We start from the raw sequence: 25317 nt of genomic DNA, 5'->3' as shown, positions 1-25317 counted from the left end.
GCCAACCCTCTGGGCCAGCTCCTCAGGCAGGTTACCCAAGAGGGTATCGGATAGTTCTTTAATCAGATCCCTCTGAAATCTGGTAAAGTGCGTAAGGTAGTTCAAGGACCTTAATGTAAAGGCCGCTGAACTTAGGGTGCGCTTTCCATACCGATCCATGCTCCTAGACTCCTTATTAGGAGGATGGACGGACGTCGAAGCCTCTGCTACATCTTGCTGGGTAGCAGATGCCACCACCAAAGCATCTACAGCCACACCTTTGGTTAGAAACTCTTTTTCAGGGGGTGCCGAGAGGAACTTATTCGGACGAGCAGGCACCGGTTCCACAGAGTCTGGGTGTTCCCACGCCGACAGATCAAATCCAAGAGCTCGTCAAGGGCGGAGACACCCAGGAGGCAGAGGGCTGAGCCCCGAAGGCCTTAAGGAACACCGACTCATCAGCAGAAGGGGGTTTGGACTGCCAGCCGCCTCGTTGTTTAAGGGCTTCCAGGATGTCTGCAAAGGAGACATCATCCAAGGACAACTTAGGGGACCCCTCTGCATCATCGAGATCAGTGTCTGATGTAAGAGACTCATCAGGGGAGTCAACATGCTTCCACTTGCACGATCTTTTCCTGGGGGTTCTTCCGAAGAGGCTTCGGAAGGACCTCCAGGTGGGGGGAAACCCCAGTGGGGTAACCTCAGGCCCCGGGGCTCCGCTGTCTAAGGACAGGGGGACTGCCAAAGACCCAGTCTCGGTATGCAGGGAAGGAGCTGGGGAGACCGTGGAGGTAGCCAAAGATGATTTGGCTAACGCACTCCTCATAGCCCTGAAGGCGGGACCACCAGAATCCTGGGAGGGTCCCACCTCCGTGGCCATGACAGTAGATGGCACTCCTGCCGCCGACGCACCAAGAGGGAGACTTGGGACCGAAAACATCAATCCCGAAGCATCCCCCCCAGGGCCGACGGAAGAAGTCCGTGTACTGAACTCCGACCCAAGAGCCGGAGTTGGAGTAAGGGTCAGGCCCGACCCTAAAACCTCCACCGGTTCCACCAGCACCGGCTCCAACGGTGCCGAGGCTGTTGGAGGAGGAACCATAGTAGGGAGGTGGACCATCGGCTCCGAAGCCGAATGGGCTGGAGCCAAAACTAGCTTTTGGAACACCGGAGACTGGAAGAGTCTTAGGAGCACCCTGTCGATGTCCGAATAAGACATCTTGGATGATCTGGACGATACCGATCGGGTCCGAACTGATTTCTCCATCGGCTCCAAAGGACTAGGGGACCAGCTCCGAATGGATTCTACCACTATCGGCTCCGAGAGAGATCTCAAGGCAATTTCCCTCGGTGCCGATAAGGACTTCGGCTCCGAAGGGGAAGAGTCTGAGCCGGTAACCCTCATCGGCTCCAATATCAGTGGAGCCAATGAAGGTGACCCACCTCTCGATGCCCCAGTCCTCGGCTCCAAAACCAGAGGGGTCGAGGCTGGAGGCATCGAGGCAGACCGTTCCGCCCTCGGCTCCGAAGTCCGTGGAGCCGATGGAGAAGTCTGCCTAGGTTTTTTGGCAGTCGGTTCCGACTGACTGGTCGGAGCCGACGCTTTCTTCTTTTTTGAAGGAGAGGAAGACGAAGATAAGGCCTCCTCGAAGGATGGCTTGATTAATCCCTTAAGGATTAATTTGTTTTTCCTCTCCTGGAGGACTCTTGATGAGAAGGCGTGACACACGCTACATGATTCTTGTAGGTGCTTGGCGCCTAAACAGTAAATGCACGAGGAGTGGTCGTCCGTTATGGACATCTTAAAACCACACCTTGTACATTTTTTAAACCCGGAGGGTTTATGTTCTTTGGACATGACTAAAGAACAACACAGTTATCTAAGATAACACGAAAAACTAGCTTAGAAGTTCAAAGTATAAGTTTTTTTTTTTTTTTTTTACACAATAACAAGTACACACGAAAAAAAACACAGAAGGAGAGGGTCAAGACCCTCTAACTAAAATGGGTACTTGACCCACAAATAAGCGCTAACCACAAATAAACGCTAGAATAGCAAAAGGGGAAGGCCCCTCTAACTAAAACGGGAAACCTTCCCTTAACAAAAAGAACAACTTTCTCAACCAAATCTCCAAAAACACACACGTATCACAACAATAGCTGTTAAAACAGCTTTTGGGTTGAAAACAAGCAAATTCCTGACAGGAAAAGTCTAAATAAATAGTACTTAGCCCAGCCAAGTTGAGACCACGTCTTAGCTTGTAAGCGGCAAACGAGATCTGGGGGATTAGTGGTGGTGCATCCTGGGATAAGAAATAGCTCAGCCAATAAGAGGCCTCGCTCTATAGCATAGCGTGCCGAGTCGGAGCCGAGGGATCGGCTCCGAGCCCATCAGTACAGAATGTAGGCGAGATAGGATCACATAACATCATGGTTATTTCCATAAAGGTTGTTTTGTCTTGACATTTGGCAGTGTATGCCTTCTCTTTTTTGTGCTACCATACCTTCACTGTCTGCAGTTTTAGAGAAGGCCTGTGAAACTGGCACGAAACATTCTCTAGTTTCATGCTAGTGAGGTGCCAGATAGAGATGCCATCACCATTACAGATGATAGATAGCAACTTCTCAGTTTCCACAACTAGCTATTCAAGTAATACTTCTACAACTCTTCCTGACTACTTCTGTTAAATTGTTTTAATAGTGAATGTAAAAAGAATTGGTAACTCCACTGGCTTCATTTATTGGAAACTGCTGTCAGGCCTTATGGAATGTGTCTGCTCTTGTAACAAGAGTGAATTCTGAAGCTTTCTGGTACATTTCGCTGTTATGACTGCCAAATGATGCTTGTGTGATTCAGGTTAATTATCCAATGGCTGCATTAATGATGACATAGTGAAACATTGCTTTTGTGCAGTTTATAATATCTGAACGAATTATACAACAATGACCTTAATCTAAGGTGATTTGAGCATCTGATACAATGACTGTCAGTTCTAAATTTGGAAGAAAAATAAACATTAGTGACAGATACATAATGATGCTGCTAAGTGTTCTCTCTGTAACTAACACGATATCCAATATAACACCACTCAAAAAGTAGAAGACTGGCTCAGTTAACTGAAGGTACTAGTAAGAATGAGTAAAAATCTTAACATTTTCAAAAAGAAATGTCAAGTAATAAATGCTGTTTTCTGTTTTAACTGAGTTTGTTACTATATAGACCTGCAAGAGAATTTATACACAAAGATACAAAGTCTAAAGTGTTTTCAGTACAGTATTGCAACCAAATCCATATCAGGCAGAAACATCAAATGTATTACCAATTCTGAAATTAAACCAGCATATTTCAGTACTTACAGTAGAGTGTAAATGTTAAGGCCACCAAGGCTTGATAGCAATACATCCACTGTTCCCATGTATGCAAAAGCACGTCTGATACATTTTGTTTTAGGTCAATAAAGACTTCATAGAACTGAACTTGCTTGATAATAAAGATCTGAATAATCTGTAACATTATGTATGAATTTATTGTGTGTGTGTATATTTTTTTCTTTCTCGTAACCTTTTCTTAAGGTTACAGGTAGCAAAGCTGGAAAACATGTTTCTTATTTTAATAATACCTTCCTTAGTTCTTTATTTTCTTTCTCTCCCATTTGTGTTCATTTTTTACAGGTCCAGATTCCTTAAAATCAGCCCACCCATGTTTCCCAGGTTAGAGAATGCTCTTCTGCTAATCCAGGGACATCCTCACAAGACTGGGTTGGTGACATTGGCCTTCTAGGCACCCTGGCACATGGTAGCCTGGCAAGCATACTTCTCAAACTCTTAGAGCAAGAAATCTGGACAAAGCCTGACAAAATGGGGGACAAAGGCCTAAAAAATAGGGACATATTTTAAATATTACTCTCATAAACTTAGAAAGTTGCTAGAGCAACAAGGTTTGCTTTAACATACATTTTTTGAAAGATATGAAGACTGAAACTCAAATGTATGCCATTATTTAGTGACTTCAGTCCTCAGATCATCCCAGTGATTTGCCAGAAAAATACAAATTTTATGAGGAACAGACCAAAAATATGAGCCAAAAATCTGGACAGCTGAGAGGTAGGCAAGCCTCATGGAATGTGGGCTTCTGGATTTAGTTGAGGACAGTGAAGCAGGTAGTGGCAGACACCTTCAGCTAATCGAGGATTCTCTTCAGTGGATAGAAGACTCACTACTCCGATCAGTGCCAACCATCATGCCACCACAATCCCCTACCCCCTAAAACATCAGTGTCCTCCACTGCAACACCATAAGGCAGTGGAAACATTTGAGGCCTTGTGGGCTGGGTTGTTGGGCTAGACTCCTCTTCACCCCGTCCTTCCCTTATTCTCTCTCCTGCACCCCCTTACCTACTTCTCTCACTACCTTCTTTTATAAAAAAATATTGAAAAAATAAGGGGATCTATCCCTCACCAAAAGCACAGTACCTTTCTATCCCACCTCTTCCAACACAACACTCTTGATGTTTTACTTCTGTGTTCCCCTCTTTATTATGTTTTCCTTTTTCAATCTTTCCTGTCTCCCCCTTTCCATTTTTTAAAGCAAATGGGATGTCCACATAAGGTTACCACTGTATAATACAAATGAAACCCTTTCATTTTTTAAAATAATAATAAAAGGTAAACTGTCTGCCGCTTGCCTTAACAATTTCAAGCATGCCTGCACATCATACAATGCCTAAGGCTTTTGCATAGTCCTTAGCATATACTTAATGATTAATTTCAGCTAGTTTATGCTTTTGACATTAGTAATAGTGTTTATCAATATACATTTGCATTTCCCTATTCAGCATGAATAACCTGCACATACTGTATTTGCATATAGGAGTAGTGGTGTTTTTAATGGAAAACTGCAGGGCAAATGCGAAACCTAGGACTATGAGTACCATTTTTATTTTTATTTTTTTTTATTTAACATTTGTTGACCGGGAAAGTCTGACCAGGTTCCACAGATCTTGTTTTCAGTGGAGGCCCAGGGAGAAAGGCTCCAGATGCATGTCTTTGGAATGGGGGAGGAAATCTGAGTACCTGGAGGACACCCACGCGAACACAGGGAGAACATGCAAACTCCACACAGAAGGCACCCCAGCCGAGAATCGAACCAGAGAACCTCTTGCTGTGAGACAACAATGTTAACCGCTGCACCACTGTGCTGCCTTTTTTCACCTTTTTCTTTTTTTAATCCACGTTTGTGTGATCACAGCGATGGTATATTTGAGTAGGGAGTGTTGGGGTGGAAAACCCCACATCAGGTGGTGTGAGAGGGTTGCCTTAATATGATGAAATTTATAGGAAAATCATATAAAAATGTACTGTTTTATTTAATGCTTCTTATGCTTTCCTGAAGTTATTAGGATTTTTTTACACAAACTGAAGGTATTTTCAAGGTGCATTCATATTGTCTGTTATTTTATGTTTATCCAAATGCAAGTTACCAGCAAAAATAAATGTCAACTAACAAATTGCGATACAGTAAAAGAGCTGTCCAAATTACATACTTAATGATCTCACCTCTGTTTCTTCTTTGGCAACTGAATGAAGCCAGTAGAAGCACAATATTGCAATGACTGACATTTTTAGAATCACGTTCCTGTAAACCAAAATGATATGTTGTAAATTATTACTTTTTGATAAAAATATTAGTCTAATTACAGCTAACCACATTACGCTGAACCGCTATCAAGCATTATCTGTCTTAATACAATTATCTTGGGTCACCCATGATCAAAGGACTTTGTTAATGCAGAGTATTAAATCAGATACAGGCCACCTTATACATATGTTTTTGCACAAACACAACATACACACACACATGTCCATACAGATGTATATATGCATGTGTGTATATTATATATATATATATATATATATATATATATATATATATATATATATATATATATATATACACACACACACACACACACACACACACACACACACACATAGATTTGCTACTATTAGTAGAGGCACGGAAATGGCAAAGTGCTTTACATTGACACACATACATCAAAAAAACACATCAACATATTTCAGTGCATGCTCAGAGGCTAATCATTGGGACATGCAAATACAATAAAACTATTTTTTTGCAGGGGTGCAAGCTCCCCTGCACACCCCACATCCTCTTGCCAATTATATATACTAATTCTGAGATCACACAATCCCTGGGGAAAGAGCATATCTCACTACCCTGGGGACTGCCGATCTCACCCAGCTGTCAATCATTTCCATATGTTAGCTAATGTGGGTCCACAATATATTGGTTGACCATACAAATTTGACTTGGATGGTCGCAGTGGCATAGCAGTTCGCATTGTTGCCTCACAGTAAGAGGTTCTCCTGTTTGATTCTTGGCTGGGTTCCTTCTGTGTGGAGTCTGCATGTCCTCCCTGTGTTTGTGTGGGTTTCCTCTGGGTGCTCTGGTTTCCTCCCATATTACAAAGATATGTGTCTGAAGTGTTTCTCCCTGGGCCTCTGCTGAAAATTGCCTTGTTCCAAGTTGGACTTTCCCACTAAACAAATGTTAAATAAAATAAAAACTTACTCCAGCTATCTCATACATATATTTATATACATATTTTGTTTTTATAGAGAGATAGAGAGGGACAAACAGTAGTACACTAGAGATAGTACTTCATGTTCAGTGCACTTTATTTGCAGTGAAGCATTAATGCAAATCAAAACCTAACTTAAATCTGTAGGATGAAAAGTCTTTTAAAAAAGCAAAGGGTGGTATTCATAGTTGTTACACAAGTGTGTAGTAGGTATATGTGCTGGCTGCACACAAGTGGAAGTGAGAGATTCAAAAACATAAACTGTGCTTATGCACAACAATTAAAAACTCACTTGGAAGGTTGTAGGCAAATAAGGGAATAATGAGATGTAAATGAGAAACATGCGCAAAAGATATGACTTAATTAGACGAATAGGACTGTCTTCCCACCTTTTGTGTTTCACAGTCACTTTTTTGTATGCAGTTGCATCACGCACACATTATAAAAAGTGATTCTATGCATTTTGCAGTCACTTTGTAATTAGCAAAGATACTCAGTTTTGCTCCATGCCTTACTGTTTTGCACTTTGAGCTACTTGCCTCACATCTATATCATATTATTGAACTTTTAAAAGTTCAAACACCATATGGTTATGGTAATAATAAAAACAGAAAAAACCTACCTGAAAGGTTAAGTGGGGGGGGGCAAGCTGCCCTGCACCCCCCACATGGGGTGTGCACCCCCACTCTTTATATATACCAACTCCGACATCGCATTACAATGCAGACAATGGAAAACTTTCATTTCCACACTGTATGGAGATCTCTGTTGAAACATTTAAACTTTTAAATGTTCGATCATATGGTGTCAACCATATGACGTTCGAACATTTAAAAGTTCGACAACATAATATAGACCCACTTGCCTCTGCTATACAGAAAGCTGGTGCTCTGAGTGCACTCATCAACCTAGCAGAAAGAGATATATATAGGGAACAACCCATTTAACCTTTGTAGAACAGGAGCTGCTGGATAGATTTGGAGTGGTCAGGGAGATCATTAGAGCTTTGGTGAACTTGTACAGTCCTCCAAATGGAACTTGGGGAGTGCATGGCTTTCCTATCTCTGAGGATATGAAGGTATGGATACCTCTCACTATTCTTGCTACAGGGACCATTCAGAGACAGACTCAGGACATGCTTGATATCTCAAGGGTTTCTGCTACAAGGGTAATGCAGAAATTCCTTTATATACTTTTGGACCATGTGGATGAGCACATCTATTTATCAGTGTCACTAATGACCAAGCCAGTAACAGGCTTCCTTGCCATGGTGCTTGGTATGATAGACTGCACTCATGCAGCAGTTGTAAAGGCCCTATCTGGACCATGGGGTTAGAGGTACTGTAACAAGAAGGGACACTATTCCATCAACTGCCAAATAGTGTGTGATGCAGGGGAATATATCAACTATTTATTGGCAGTATACATGATTCACACATAGGGCACACATGTTTGTTATACTGACACTTCCTGCATGCTTGGATTCCTCATGGTCACCTAGTTGATAAGTTCAGACTATTATAATGCTGTCAGCCATAAGTATTTCTGTATCCTTATACTGAGCTATGAAGCAGGGACTAATCTCACTTCCTTATGTGTAGCCTTCTTGTTATGTTTTTCAGGTGACACAGGCTACACACTCAAACCTTGACTAATGACACCAGCCCATAATCTGCAAGCAGCTGCTGAGGAGCATTTTAACACTGCCCTGGCCCAGATAGTAACTGATTGAGTCTTTTGCCTGCTGAAATTCTGTTTCCACTGCATGGATGAGCTGGCTTCATTATGAGCCTTCTGCTACTGCATGCAGAAAGTTTACAGCCTTCTGTGTTCTACATAACATGGTAATGATTAGGTCTGGTGTGCATCTACTGCAGCCAGTGACCGATAGTTGTAGCGCAGCTCCCTTTATCATTTGTCTCAACAATCATGATATCAATGGTGGCCAACTGATGGCAGCAGCACAGTAACCTCTATGGCTGGCTCATGTATGGTACACAGAAGCTCAGGCAAAGCAGTGTCATCTAATCCATAACTATGACCCATGCCATTTACTATATGACACTGTAAAGTTAAAAAAATAATGCTTGCTGCATGCAGTGTTTCTCATGGGCTGTGCAAAGTGGCACATGAAAAATGTACACTGTACCTCAGACATTTCTCCACATATCATACATAAATGTTTTGTGGATATGATCATAGCTATCTTTGCATGTACAGAGTTCGTGCTCTGTGGCTGAAGTGCTATTTATATTGGCAGGGTTAAAGAGAGCTGGTGTCAGTGGCTCAAAAAGCAATACATTTGCCTTTGGTGATAGAGGATCAGAAGGTTGTGGGTTCAGGTCTATATTACCAGATCGAATGTTTAGGTTATTGAACACCTAAACATTGAACTGGTAATATCGAAAGCAAAAAACCACGAGCGACTGATTTAATGCAGGGAAAGAATTCCCTTGGCTGTTAGCCGGATTTTGCCATTTTATCTACTGTAGAGCGATCTCAGAGTTGGTATATTTAGTTAGGGGGGTGTGGGTGGCACAGCCCCCCCCATGTCAGGGGGCTTTGTTTGGGTTTAAAGTTGTTTTTTTTTTTTTTGTGGCCAATGGAAGTCTTTCCCTATGCCATTCATGGCTTTTAGTATCGATATTACCAGTTCGATGTTTAGGTGTTCGATAACCTAAACATTCAATATGGTAATATAGACCCTGTGGGTTCTAATCTTACTTCGGATGCTTGGATTAATTTTCAAATTGCTGACATTGCAGTGCAGCATTAAGTGGTGTGCTACAGTCCTGAGTAAGCTATCCTTCAGGTTAGATATTAAACAAAGTTCCAATCTGCTTGAGTTAGTGGTAGCTCTGGTGGATTTAAAAGATACCATGGCACATTTTGAAAAGAGTAGAGGAAGTTCATCTATGTCCTGGCCAAATGTCCTCCTGTTACAACAAATATCACCTTGGGTTTCTCCTGAAAGAAGGCCACTAGACTAGTAAAACTAACGAAGTCAGCAAAAGTATAAATAAAATAAATAAATATATAACTGCAAAGTAGCAGGTACTATGAAAAAACTAATTGGACTGATACATATAAACCGGGTAAAAGCAAAACCAGTAGTACGCCAATAAAAACAAAGGATTTACACTACAATAAATCCTTTGTTTTTATTGGCTTACTACTGGTTTTGCTTTTACCCGGTTTATTTGTATTATCAGTTTGGACCGATACATATGCCAGTTAATTTTCATCTTGAAATGCTTCATTGCAACAGCAATTCTCATTCTTTCAGTTAGGTTCCCTTTTTTATCTTTTTTTCTGTTTCAGGAGCATGAAAGTAAGTGCAGTGTTTGTCATTTCCAATATAAATGATGTGATGCGTTGTGACCTCTCTACCATTCAGCAATGTATGTTTACAGCACTTGAAAATTGCTTTACATTTGGAAGGAGTCATACACAATGCTCCGTTATGATAGTGTCAGTGACAGCCTCGTGGATTGTGTGCAAGTGCTAGCACAAGCGCTTGATGTGGAGTTGCTCCGATGACGGACTCAACTGGAAACAGGGAAACCTCTGGACATTGACTGAATAGTACTGTGGGACCTAGATGTTGACTTAAAGACTCTATCCAGTTATTTGGAAGTCTGATAAGGCCTAAATGCCCTCTTCTACTTCTTCTTCTCTGAGGAATTCACATGAAAGCCTACAGCAGTATCCTGGGATACAATTGGTGTCCTCCACAACCAGCAGTGTCTCTAATATGTGTCTGAAAAGTCCTTATTAGTGTGTGGATAGAGACTGACATGGAAACCATGTTTGTAACCATAATGTACATGAGGATCATTATGGCTTTGTCCTCAGCCTCCACCATTCCTATGTGCTAGTGAATTTCCTGATATATATATATATATCTATATCTATATATATATATATATATATATATATATATATATATATTTATATAAATATATATATATATATATATGTTTTTGTGTGTGTGTATGTGTTTATACCCTGTAGTACTCTAACCATCTCTACCTGACTCTCAGTGGCAGTAGCTTGAAACTAAACTATGTCAAGTCTCAGGCATGACAGTGCATAACAGAACCTCAGATAAGGTTATTCCTTCCTTCATGCATTCAGCTTGTTCTCAAGAAAGACTTATTTGAGCTACATGATGCTTTGTCCCTTCTGGTAATGTCATTTTCTTATTCTGCGGAATGTGCGTGAGTCTGTGTCACTAACAACAAAGTTGTCCACCTGCTGTGGAGTAGGGAGTCTTGCTGGTATACTTTGCTACTGTGTGCCACTATCCTGAGACTGTGTCATGAAAAGCAGAGTAATGGCATCATTGTTGACACCCATTCTGTTTCAATATCAGCTTGCTGTTGTACACCATAACATGTAATTGTTTCTGCTGCTGAACCTTTTAGAAACATAATTATGTGATTAATGACACCTTTGACAAGCATCTGATTTAGTATTATTTTTATGATGTCCACATGTACCATGTGATGTCTGCTGAGGCGGTGCTATAACAGATGTTGATGGAGCACCTGATGAGGAAAAATATCATTTATATGTACACATTTACACCATCAAGGTACATGTGCACTGAAGCTGCCAATGCCAGCAAAAGACAAATCTTTGATACCACACTTGTGGACATTAGGCATTTTAGAACCCTCCTGCGATCGGCTGGGGGGCCCTGTTTCCTGGGGGGGGGCCCCCAATATTGATTGACTGACTGTAAAATCAATGAAGGTCTGCAAACCAGGGAAGGTCTAAGAAAATACATAAATTGACAGGCATATGAAATCAATGCAATGAGCTGCTTCTTACTGCCTCTCTGCAGTGACCCTGATTTGAAATGCAGTACCAATGTTGCACAAGTAGTGTACTGTTTGCACAAGGCATGTAATGCTGAAAGTACTGCTAACCAATGCATGTGTGTGTGTGTGTGTGTGTGTGTGTGTGTGTGTGTGTGTGTGTGTGTGTGTGTGTGTGTGTGTGTGTGTGTGTGTGTGTTGTGTGTGTGTGTGTGCTTGTGTGTAAACATTTTGTGTGTTTTAGTGTGTGCATAGACATATAATGTGCACACACAGACATTATTCTTGAAAAACATGTAAAATGTACCTAACACAAGTAATTAATTTAAAAAGTATAACATAACAACATATCACAGAACATTATTTCACTAGATCCTCTGAGGGTTGCAGACTGTCCAAATGGAGACTGGGGAATGGGGGGTCATCTTTACTCCCTTGGGGACTCCCCATATCTATGGGGGGGTTTCCAAAGCTGCCCCGCCTGCTGGATGTGTCTGATTTTGCCTGTAATGTGCTGAACCCTGATGGGTCTGAGATGCTGATACCCTTTTTAAGATAAAGCTACCTGTTTACAAACACTTTACACCTAAAACCATGTAGCCTGAAATGTGTGTGTGTGTGTGTGTGTACATGAGGCTCCGAGAAGCTGCTGGCTGAGACAGTGGATTGATTTTCATCACATTTTCATCACAGTCAAACCTACACAAAGTCATTATAGCTCATTATAGAGCTGGTTTGTTGTTTCCTCACAGACTAGAGGTGTACAAAGGTGTAGACTAAGAAAAGCTGGTTAGCTTGGAGAGGTGTAGTGGTTGTCTAGAGCAACAAAAAAATTTAAATTACTGTTCATTCTCACACAATCACTTACTACTATACATGGCATGTGGGCTACCTTTGAGTGCTGGGGTGTGAAACATATATGTATAACATATATATCAGTCACCAGATGATAAATAAATGCAATTTAAATCTCTGCTTTCATTCCAGTTCACTGGTGAGTGGGATGGCATGGATAGTGACTTTTTGTTCTTTTTCAGTTAGTTAGAGAAGGGTAGTATTAGAGAAGACTATTTAAATATTCTCACTACTGGCTTGTTGAAGTTTTTTCTAAGCTACAATTTTGTCAGCTTTGAAAATTTAAAAAATTGCATACCATTGAAAGAAAAAAAAAAAAAAAAAATTCTTTTTTTTTTCTTTTTTTAAATTTTTATTTTATTTAGGCAACCATTAAAAAAAAAAAAGAAAATAAAATAAAGACCATCTGTAAACCTGTTGCTGTTTCTTGGCTTCCCTGGACTTGAGTTATTTCCTAAATGTTTGGTACTGGCTGGTCTGTCTCAGTGTGTGTGTGTTGAAAGGATGCAAGAAAAAAAACTAAAGCTGAACAACACCAGATTTTTTTTCCTTAATCAATTTCTGTTCAAGCTATATTGGATGAAAAGGTTTGCTGCAGGCTTCTCAAAGCACTTGTGTGTAAGGCAACTGAAATAAAGGTCACACCCTCCTTTCTATATCATCGTCATCACCTCAGAAAAAAGCAGGTACTGCTCATCAGGTGTTAAAGTTTGGACCTGTTGCATGTTCTCAGAAAAAATGTTTCCTAAAAGGTATCAAAATTCTATCCTCCCTGCAGTCAAATGACGAATTTTCAGGTTGGGCTGTATCAAACAACCTCTGTCTTGTTTGAGTAAATCCAGTATGTGGGGAAGCCTGTTGTAACAGCCCCTGGCCATTTTGAAAAGATTGGGAAAATGTTGTCTTGGACAATCTTTGGAGGGTCTTACAGGATCTTTACATGAACCCTGGATATCAGCAGAAAAGGTGAAAAAACACAGAGGAACATTCCCTTCAATAGGAATGAGAAGGCATCTGTCTTCCAAGCCTGTCTGCAAGTGTCCCAGAGCAAAATATTTTTAGTTGTGTGTTCAGAATGAAGGGAAAAAGATCTGTCTGAAGTGCTTCCCACAGGTGGATTAATTCTTAAAAGATCTCCCAGTGAGGTTTCCATTCATGACAATCTGTTCTGGTCCTGCTTATCTTGTCTGCTACAAACATTTGTTCTGACAGAATGTATGGAGCCTGAAGAGTCAAGTGCTATCTCCCGCACTATCATAACAAGTCTGCAAAGGGGCTAAGATCTGGTATTGTCCACTTTGTTTATATATCACATAACTGTAGTACTGTCTTGGAAAACTGTAACAGTTCAAGAAACCAGAAATGATTTATGGATTTCAAACCAGTTATTACTGCCAATATCTCCTTGACATGTATATGTTTTTGTCTGTCTTGTTTGTTTCACACATCTTGCACTTTTACCCCTTTTGAAACTGCTCCCCAAGCCACGTCTGAAGCATTGAAGAGGAGGTGGAAGGGAGAATGGGAAAATTGGAGACCTGCCTTCCAAGATAATAAGTCCACCCACCGCATAACCTCCTTCATTACATACTCAAAGATAGGTATCCAAAAAAAAAAAGTGAATATGCTAAGTCTAGACTGACCAGAGGTACCACTGATTTTTTTTCTCATGCGAAGTCTGGCCAGGGTAATCATAAAAATCATAGAAGCCATGTATCCCAGAATCCTGAGAAATTCCTTGGCAAATATTCAGTTTTGTGTGGAAAAACTCAGGAAAAACTTTTGGAACATTTCTACAATGTCAAGAGGAAGGAACACTCCTCTCAGGGCAGAATCTAACAGACATCACAAAAAATCTTCTGTGAGATAGGATAAGAGAAGATTTCTCTGATTTGACTTGAAAGCCCAGACTGAACAGAGACTGTGTATAATTTCTAAGGACTCATGAACAGGGCTGCATCCAGCACTAGGTGACCTAGGCAGCTGCTTAGGGTTCTGTGCTGACTGAGAGGCCTGACCTCGACCCCAGTATGAAATGTTTTCTAGCTTTGCTACCAGCAACCTTAAGAATTAATTACAAGTTTTTTCTTGCTTCGATCCAGGCAGCTATTGAGGAAGAGCAATGCATTCAATGAGAAGCATGCGTGATTTGACTTCACAGCCAATCATTAACAAATGGAATGCAACATTATAAATAAATTTGTTTTTGCTGCTCAAACAGCATTAGCGATGGATTTGTCTTTGCAGGTACAAACTATGTGATGAGCATTAGGAGCACAGGGTTTCTACTAAGGAATGCAGCCTTAGAAATAACCTTTGCAGCTACTCAAACAGAATGGAGCAGAATGGGAATGTTGCATTAGTGGTGGACTTGTCTTTGCAGGTATGGAAGAGGTGTGTGTGTGTGTGTGTGTGTGTGTGTGTGTGTGTGTGTGTGTGTGTGTGTGTGTGTCTGTGTGTGTGTGTGTGTGATACCCCAGTTAGATAGGGCAGTTTAGATAATTAAGTAACTTGCTGAAGCTCAAACCCTGTACCTTGGCTCCAGTAGTAAGAACTTTAAACTTCTACACCAATTGTCCCTTTGGTAAATCACTTAAGATTATAGTCAGTTAATGTTACCCATTAGAGTTTCACACTTTTTGTGTTTCACAACACACACTTTTATGCAAATTATGATATGATAATTCTTTTAGTGGTTTAGAGTAGTCCGCTTTTATTTGTCTCCACTTATGCAGAACATCTCTGATTTTGCCTCATATTAATGCCCTGTCCTTGAGCAAGTCACGTAACCAGACAGTGCTTTGGGACAGTTATGGTGTAAGTTTGGCTCCTCCCTGATTTAACATGCAAACCACATAGTTTTATGATAGTGTTTCATGCAACTCTAATATCCTCTTCATAACAAAACGCATGCTATTGGGTGAAAAAATGTCTCGTGATAAATTACAAAGCAGTATCTAAAGCATACTGTTATGTCACTTACCTTTTGTTCCACGATGTGATGCCCACAGAACTGTGATTCATTTCCCTCCGTTATTCTCTCAATATATCTGGTCAAGTTCTTCATTGAGCTGCTTGAGACATTATACTTTTCTTTACACAAGTACTAGCTGAACTTACCCTTGGTGATGCGAGTCAGGAAAATGGTAGGGATGAATTCCTAGACTTTAACAGACATACTACCTTACTTACATGGGAGCACATTCATTAAAATCTATGGATGAAACCTCATGCTATCCCTACGGTAACATTACCAGTAGCTAAAGAAGATTTATGCAGGTATACTTAATAAAATGTTTAAGAAACGTTTTATTAAGAAACAAACCAAATAAATTGCAAATGCTAAAGAAAAGAATGCATTGTAGTAGTTGAGCCATTGCATGCTGAGGGAGTGTGGGGGTAGGTATGAACATAAATATTCAAAGTATCTCAGTAAAGGGAGTACTAATTTAACATGCAATGCAATACAAGAGAGGTTAACCTACCCTTGTTCTGGTCACTCCAGTTTGTAAATGTTTTGTGAATATGTGTACAGATCCACAAGTAGCAGTTTTAGAGATATACTGAACTTAAACAGTTCTTTCAAAGACTGCTGTAGTGACTACCATCCAGGCAGAAGGAGGCCTAATGACTTTGCTTAAGATTTTGTTATATTTATCTGACCAGAAGTGCAGTACAGTTGTCTAGCAGTTTAAAAAGTGTCTGTCACTCACTTGCTTTGTGCACCCATTATAATAATAATAATAATAATAATAATAATAATAATAATAATTATTATTATTATTATTATTATTATTATTATTATTATTATTATTACCACTACTACTATTCTATAGATAGTAAGCAAAATGCCAGAAAGTGTCTGTTCACATTTCTTGACAAACATGAATATAATTTAAACAAAATAAAAACACAGAATGCTGTGAACATCAAACTTAAGCATACAGCACTCATTAACATTAGTGCTATTTCCATACCACTGCCACATATTATTATGTAAATGGAAAATAAAAAACAAAATGCTAAAAAGCCATCTCAGTTGTCTTTAAAATCCAGAAACACAGTAAACATTTCTATCTTTAGTAAATGGACATATTCAGCCTACTTTTTTTAATTTCACAGTTGAATGAGTTAAGCCATTTATTTCTTGGTACTACCTGAGAAAATGTTAAAGAAATGCCAAACATCCATTTTAGTGTATTTAAACAAATAAACAATAAGAACTTTATATCAAATTTGGGTGCTTGAATAATGTCAGAATAAATTATGCTTGACTCACAACTAGTTTCAAGATGAGGGGTGCTTTAGTTACACTATTATTGCTAACTTACACTGGCATATTCCAGTAAGACAATTATGATTCACATAATTAAAAATTCTAACTATACATAAACTTAAAAAAGATGACAGGTCACCTGTTCAAGTATTTCCTTCTCTGTGGAATAATCTTCCTTGTCAGTTTAGACAATTCATGCTTAGAGTTTATGTATGTTTTTAAGGCTTATTACATAAGCCCTAACCCTTGCTAGAGAATGGGGATGTCACACTGGGGAGTGTGGCCCAATTAAAGAGAAAGGGTACTGGACATGACAGAGTTGCCATAGTGACAGGGTAATATGCCACATATCCTCAACTGTACACCTGCCATTTGGATGAAACCACAGATCTGCAAATGGTAGGTGGGGGGAGTGATGGGGTAGGCCCAAAAAGTGAAAAAATTACTGGCTGATAGTGATGGCCAAGATCTCCAGGACATCCTAAGGTTCCAGCTGGTTTGGAGTAAATGTAGAGGAGACATGGAGTAGACTTGACCCGGTTATGGGAATTTGGTTAGGCTGTAGGTTGAAGCAGGGAGCATAAAGTACATAAAAACAAATAAATAAAACGGACATCTATATACTGACTTTTTGGTTTTAACTAGCATTATACAATTCTTCCTCTAAAACGTGCACGCTGATTGGCCAGCCCAACCAGCGTGCCCGTTGTAAATCCCTCAATATACTAACGGAAAAAGGTCCGGTCGCCCGGACTTTTTCCGTTAGTATAAAACACTGTCTTGCTATGTTAAAAGAGTTTAACATATCGACACAGGTTTAAAAAAAGCAACGCAAATCTCCATTGCTTTTTTTAAAGCTGTCTCGCTATGTTAAACTCCTTTAACATAGCGACACAGTGTGTAAAAAGCAATGGAGATCTTGCGATCTCCGTTGCTTTTTTTTAAACTTGTCTCGCTGTGTTAAATGAGTTTAACATGGCGAGACAGCTTTAAAATAAGCATCGCAGACCTCTGTTGTTTATTTTAAAGCTGTCTCGCTATTTTAAACCCATTTAACATAGCGAAACAGTAAAAAGCAACGGAGATCTTGCGTTCTCCATTGCTTTGCCCACAGCTCTGATGTACTGCGTAGGCATGCGCAGTACATCAGAACTGCCGCAGAATACCAGACAGCTGCGGAAGGGCAGCAAAGAGGTGTTATACAATGCCATTATTTAAGAAAAGTAATTATTTCTTTTCTTAAATAATGTCATTGTATAATAGCAATAACCCACTTCTGGGTGTGGGTAATGCGGGATTTAACCATGGTTGTCTTTGTTTGGTCCCTCGGGACCAAACCACGCCAACCATGGTTAAATCCTGCATTACCCACACCCAGGCGTGGGTTATTGCTATATTATTTCACATGTGCCTATGGGGATCACAAAACCACTGATTGGATTGCTTCTTACTGAATATATATAATAAACCACATAAAAATTCTAATAATATGTGCATTAAGTTATTACTGTTATCAGCATTTTTACCTTAAAGACAAAATAAAAAGTATACCAAATGTTCCCCTTTCACTCTGTTTCTATAACTTTCTCTTTTTCTCTCTTTTATGGATGATTCATGATGATTATTTACTATCAGAAAATTCTATCTAACTTCTATTATAAAATATTTGTTTTTTGTTTTTCATTTGAAAATAGATATTGATTCAGTTGCCTTGTTAACATCTCAAAGTACATACATAAACATTAACATTCTAAATTACATAAACATGACAAACTGTAAAATCAGTTTTATACATACCACATACCTGATGATAAGCACATACATTTCATGTTTAGGGTATCTGTAATTTTCAATTCGCCCAAAGAAAGAGTACAGCAAGGGAATTATCAGATTGATGATGGCTACAATGATAGGCATCAGCAGTGTTCTTCCCTGACGTTCAATGTCACTTACAGTGCTGCTCGCATTAAGAAACATCTGTTATAATAAAACGATATGTGAGTGTTAGTGAAGACTGTCAAGTTAGATTAGCTACATTTATTTATTTATTTGTACATTTAACCTTTTTTCTTAGCGTGACTGCAACTCTGTGACACAATGAGTGACTTTAAGGGGCAGCCAATGGATATAACCAGTATTAACAGAAAGTAACTGAACAGGTGCTAAAACAAACAGCCCAAAAAACAGCTAAGTTATGATAACTGCAATGTATAGTATATAATATACTATAAATATTGGACACTATAACTTTTCAATGTGCACAATACTGTTAAAGATATCTGTATCTACTGTGCAAGGCTCTAGTTTTCCTCCAGTAATTTTCTTTTACTTTGTTTACTATAGATTATAGTTCACAAGGTACATTAAATAATTTAGTGCCATTTAAACTTACAATTGTTACAAAAACTCTGCCTTGCTCTTCAGCTTTATATATTACAACTGACACTTCACTAAGGACGGGGCTGAACGCGATCCATGTTGATCACTTCAGTTGCCCAGGTGATGCATAAATGAGGTAAAAATGATAACTGACAGGAGCACATGGTATAAGGAAGTCTGGGAATGGAGAAAAGCAAAAATGATGGAACGACTAGTTTATGAGTATTGAAACATGCTCGCACATTTGAAATGATTCTGCTGTTAGCTTTGAATTTTGGCAATAGATAACTGAAAAAAGAAGCATTGATCAACAGGGAGAGTGTTCCAGACTGGTACAGATGGCCAAGAAGGGGTAAGACAGCACAAAGAGGATGTTGATGTGATGAGAGGTGAGGGAGGTCTTGTAAAAAAATTCATAAAACACAGTAAATTAGGTAGGTAAGAGTTAGAGAAAAGTGACATAAAGAACAATCCATCAAAGAATAGCCATCTTAAACAGCTATGTGTAGAGCTGTAGTAAGATTAAGAGGGGACTCCAACAGCAAAGTGCATAATCCAGCAGTAGAGGGATGTAAGAAGCAGAAAACAGGGAGAGACAGGAATAGAAGCTCTGCATAACAGACGCTGTAGATAAGAAGTAACTGACTTTCATACAAGAGATAGGATTACATATTGTCTTAATATAAAGTGTCATGGCTTTAATTTTAAAAGAAAAAAAAAAACATCTTTCTTACTGGTACCTAAGGCATGAATGGGTGTACCTTCGTTGAAGGTTGTGCGTCAAGGCTGGTAACTCGGCACATAAAAATCTACTGCCAATCATTAGCGCATCGGAGTTCCGCTGTGGTGACCCCTAATCGGGAAAAGCCAAAAGACACAACAACCTAACCAAACAATGGTACATGCAGACATTGAAAGGAAACACAAACAGTGAGAAGCAAACAAAGCACTCCTTGAAATGAAAAGAAGCCCAGTGTTACTAACTTCATCAACAATCATATGGAAACTGGTCATAACTTAAATGCTATGGGCTGAAAGTTAAGGCTTGGTTTGTAAAGGATGGCACAGATTTGCCAACATCTTTGAAAGGCTGTTTACAAAGAGAAAGAACTGCTGCTAAAATAGATCTCTGTAGAAACACTGAATAAACAACTGTATTGCAAATTTTGATGTACAAAACATGCCATTTAAGATGTGTCTAAAAAGTTGACTGGAAAGTGAGGGTAGTCGAATGAAGTCAAACCATGTCAACTAATTCAGAAACAAGCCATTTTTGTCAATATCAAGTCTTGCTGAAATCACTAAATGTGGTTTTTAGTCTTGTACCAAGACATTCTGGTTGCCAAAGGACCTTTATAAAGGCAATACTCTAGATAGAAGACAAAAGCACAGTTGTGTGATATACAGTATAGAAGGAGATCTTCGAAAGAGGGATTCATGTGGCAAGAAAATTACATTCAAATTGAAGCTTGAGAGGTGAATCTTGGCATTCAAGTCAAGAATACATAATAAAGTTTTATAATCAGAGACCCGATCATAATTCTTTGTAGTGAATGGAGCTTTATCTGCTCTATGCATTACTAGTTACAAAAGAAAAAAAAGCACAAAATGTTTTGCTGACTTTCAAAGCCATAAAGCACTTAAGTGTTGTAAGAAAGATAGCATAACACTATCTTATGTTAAGGAAAGTCAGGGAGACACTACTGGTGCAGACAGCAGAGATAAAAAAATCTGTTTTTAATTCTGCCACTGTCATTTGCTGGCCAGTGCTGGCACATTTAACTACTTAGCGCAATACCTGATCTTAACAGCTCAAGTAGGGGTGCTTAATAATTATTAAGATTGGGTCTTGAGCTATGTCTTTTTCACAATATCACAGTGTAAGTACCATGCTCCATGCACTACAATGTTTTTACATATCTCTTATTGTTTTAAATACCCAAGAGTTTGTGGTTACGGAAATTATAGGCATTTAATGTTATTTTGTTTCTTATTTAAGCAGTTAATATGGTTTGATTAGTGCATGCTATCTACTCTTACATACATACATAATAGGAATATTTAGAAACATTTATTAAAACAGCATGAAGAACAGTGACATGCAGGCAGGATGCAATTCCGACAAACAGTGTGGTCATATAATGGGAGAAGTAGTGGGGTATGCAGCATATGCAAATAACTGTATAATTTTTTTAACACCTTTATTGAATTCATAGGCAAACATACATTTATACATTTATAGATTCATAGACTCATAGATTGTTAACTAGGCTAATGGCTTGGGGGGGGGGGGCTTCTAAGCTTAGCCAACTTTACCTGAAAGAAAAAAAATTATGTCCTCTATCCAAATAAGACATTGAGGGTCAGGCATTTATAAGCTACCTCTGTCCATAAGGGTGCCAGGCCTGGTGTAAATTTCCTATCCCCAATCTATTGGTCGAGGTTGCGCTTAAATTGGGTAATAGATGAACTCAGCTTCACATGGATGGGTAGCCCATTCCATAGAAGGGGAAGTCTCTGGGACACATATCTGTCTCTCCAGCATGTTCTGTTTAAGTCACAGACAAAATATAGGCCCCAAAACCTTGTATTTTTGATACTGTTTGACTTATGAATATGCTGGAGATTCACACATGTGAGGTTTGTGAATACCTTCTAAGCCAGGCATACATCACCCCTCAGCAATCTATAGGAGACAGCATATAGGGAAAGGGCTTTAAGGCACACTGCATAAAGCAGGTTTATTATGCCTTGTATTATTTTTGTAAGGAGCCTTTGAGATCACTACTAGGTCTTCATATGCCTGGTTGGGTACATACCTAAGGGAGCATTGTACTCTATGACTGGTCTGATAAGGGCAGCGTACAGTCAGTAGAGTTTATATAAAAGAAAATAAACCATATTAACATGTTCCCAGTTACACACATTATACATCACGTGTATTCTTTTGTATAACTTATCAATCCAGCATTATGTAAATTGCTCAGTTCCTGCCTTCCATTAAACCTCATTCCTCCTCTAAGCATTATTCTGCATGTACCACAATTTCCATATTTTTCTATGTAATTTACTCCTACCCTGTTCTAAAGATCCCAATTTGAGTTATTTTATCTCTGTTACAGTATTCAATACTTCAAATATAGTTGGTTTAGACTTCGATTTCCATTTCCATTTTCTAGTAACTGCTTTTTTTGGCAGTCACCTGAATTAAACTTAACAAGGCTTTACTCTGTCTATGAAATTTAGATCCTGTATCCCAGTTCAAAAAAATCATTTCCTAAGTCACATCCATTTGCACACCTAATATTTTTGACAGAGCACTCTACGGGGAATTGTTAAAGTCTGCCACCTCACTACAGTCCCAAACATGTTCCTAATTATCTCTTTCTTCCCCATAACACCTCCAACATTTGCCATGTACATGAGAAAAAAATCTTTGGAATCTGCTTGAGGTATAAAAATACCTATGCAAACACTTCCAAGCAAAAATTCTAAAACTTCTAGTCTTTGTTGCATATTTAGAAGCATGTCTCTCTCCATTGTTTCCTTGCGAACAGCTTATCTAACCTCTGTTCTAGATTCAGCTAAAAACTCTACCAGAGTAGGTCTTTTACTTAGGGTCCCATATCCCTTTCTCTTTGCTTATACTCTGATATCAATCATCCCTTACAGGGAAAACAATCTTCTGCCTGAAGCTCAAATGTCTTTTGGCGCCTTCCCATTCTTTTGCCTTTCCTATCTAGTCATTTTCACCCAGTACTTTACTTCATTTGTCAGTTTTCTTGAATAAATTCCAGCCTCCTTTTGCCTATTCTCTGTACCACTAATTACAGTCATCCCTACTGGCAGAATCTCATTTCTCCTTCCTTGCGTTGGCTTAATTCTTAGAATAGTTTCTGCTACTTTATGAATATAACATTATATAATATTTTCGATGGCTGTTATTATCCATAAGGATCTGCATCCAAAATCCGACTCTGTCCTTATTTCTTGAATTTCCCCTACTTCATCATCACACCATTCAGCTTTGAATTATAGCTTTCTACTAGTGTTGTTTATATGAGCCTTAACTGTGTAGCTCAACAATATCCCTTCAAATCAGGTAATCTTAAACCACTTTCTTCTATTGGAAGTATCAACGTATCCCACTCAACCTTTGCCCTCTCAAATACATTCATTCAATTCCTTATTAATTATTGTCCACAGCTTCTCCTCTGGTTGATAGAATATGCCTGACCTGTATATAAAACTAAAGGGACAAACGGACTAAAAACATTTTCACTGCTTGCTTCTTGCTTTCCATATGCATAAACAAGAACTTACAGATTTCTCAGTTCTTGTGTTTTTTTTAATCTCTTCCCCATTATCCTTAGTTGCCATAACATAATTGTTTTATCCATACTCCTAAATACTTCATTATATTGTTTCCCCATAAATATGGGTATTGCTTAACCAATTCCTGTATGGGTACATAGTTTGCAGCTATAGCCTTGTTTTTTATCTTCATTAAACTTTACAATTTTTACAATCAATCTTTACAATTTCACCCAAACTATAAACTGTCCCACTTGTACTGACAAGCATTCTACAAAAGAGTCATTTCTTCTTTGGATATTAACCAACACGCCAAACCTGGGTTACTGAGCCGGCTGCCTACCTATCAACCTTAATGACCATGCCCCTACATTTCTACTTAGAAAAAGAATTCAAACCCAATCTTTCAGTCCCTTCAAATACACCCACAGTAAGAAAAACTTCTCCCCTGATATATTTAATCATCAACATTGTGTTTAGTCCCCATTAAAAAAACCTACAGCTGGAGCTTGCAGTAGAATTCTTTAACAAATTTCTTGACATTCTAAATAGTCTGGCCCCCACTAGAAAAAGATGCACCAAATCCAAACAATTACCATGTCTTTCTAATGACACTAAACTTCTTATTAAACAAAGGGATAGAGCCAGGGCTCTATACCATTCCACCAAAAATAAAAACAATCTCATCTCTTATCAGCAATTAAGAAACCAAACTAAGAAAAAATCAACAATGATAAAAAAAATCCTACTTCCAAACCTATCAACACAAGTTCCTACACAACCCACAAAAGTTCAGGCAAAATATTAACTACCCCCTCAACCCTCAAACAACTGCCACCCCCCCACTCCTTCCACATCCAACACCTCCAAATCCTTAGCCTCGCAGTTCAACTCTCACTTTATCAACTCTATCACCTCCTTCCTAGATAGCCACCAAAATCTACCACTCCTAGTTCCCTCCCCTACCCCTAGGACCACAAACTCTTTCACCTTTAAACCTGTTCAAACTTCTTACATAAAAAAGCTCCTAAGCAAGCTAAAACCCTGGTGCCTTGGTGCTGACCAACTACCCAACTAATTCCTAAAAATAGCTGCTACATCCATCGCCTATCTTATCTCTATCCTAATCAATCATTCTATCTCTGAACACTATGTGCCTCACCTCTGGAAAAAATATTTCATATCATTCCCATTCACAAGGGTGGCCCCTCTATTGATATCTCAAACTACTGCCCCATTGCCATCCTCTCACCCATAGCTAAAACCTTAAGAGAAATGTATTCACCAACTACTCCTTAATCACCTTACCACTAATAACCTACTATCCTACACACAGCATGGTTTAGACCTAAACACAGTACTAACACATCATTAATATCCTTTAGTGACAGTATTCATCACCTTAAGAACAATGGACGAGTCTCAGCAATTTTCCTGGATATATCAAAAGCTTTTGACACCATTTCCCACCAACTACTACTCAACAAACTTGATACTTACAATCTCAGTTCATCATCCATAACATGGTGTCACAGCTACTTGTCAAACCATCAACAGGCTACAAAATGGGAGAACAATCTCTCCCCATTACTACCAGTATCCACAAGCGTACCCTAAGGATCCATACCTTCTCTTTGTCATATTTATCAACAACCTAAATTCAGCAACCCAACTTGTTACAGTCATACAATACACAGACAATACATCCCTGCCCTTTCCTCCAAGAATGTCAAGATAAGAAGCAAAAATCATTTCAGGAAATTGAAACTTACCTATCTAACCACCAACTCATTCTTAACCTAAATAAGACTAAGTTAATGATTTTCACAAACAAAACTTCCAAGCCCTGCTCTCTACTTCTCTTTATTGAATCCTCCAATGGATCCAAAACTGAACCTACAAATTAGACAAAACTCCTAGGGGTTACAATATGACAGTATAAAATCTGATATGCATATTTATCTACAGGGCCAAACCTTACCTAACACACCAAACCAGACTAGCCACACCTAGATCTCATTTACTATCTACCCTTCTCTACTGCTCACACATTTTCACCAACTTATGTAAGGCTGACCTTAACCTGGAAT

General features: G+C 39.1%; 1 protein-coding gene across 3 annotated transcripts in view; it reads right to left on the bottom strand.

The window, feature by feature from the left end:
- Nucleotides 1-25317, bottom strand: part of TMC5 (transmembrane channel like 5) — a 1577296-nt gene that overhangs the window by 493182 nt on the left and 1058797 nt on the right. For all 3 annotated transcript variants that reach the window (XM_044089737.1, XM_044089736.1, XM_044089738.1), the window contains 2 exons: nt 18339-18511; nt 5535-5613 (listed from right to left, as the gene is read on the bottom strand). In XM_044089737.1, coding sequence (XP_043945672.1) covers nt 5535-5613; nt 18339-18511 — 252 coding nt within the window. The remainder of the gene's footprint in view (nt 1-5534; nt 5614-18338; nt 18512-25317) is intronic.

This window comes from Protopterus annectens, chromosome 12.part0 (genome assembly GCF_019279795.1).
Source record: "Protopterus annectens isolate FY-2018-M chromosome 12.part0, PAN1.0, whole genome shotgun sequence".
Taxonomy (NCBI): domain Eukaryota; kingdom Metazoa; phylum Chordata; order Ceratodontiformes; family Protopteridae; genus Protopterus; species Protopterus annectens.
This window is presented reverse-complemented; position numbering and strand designations above follow the sequence as displayed.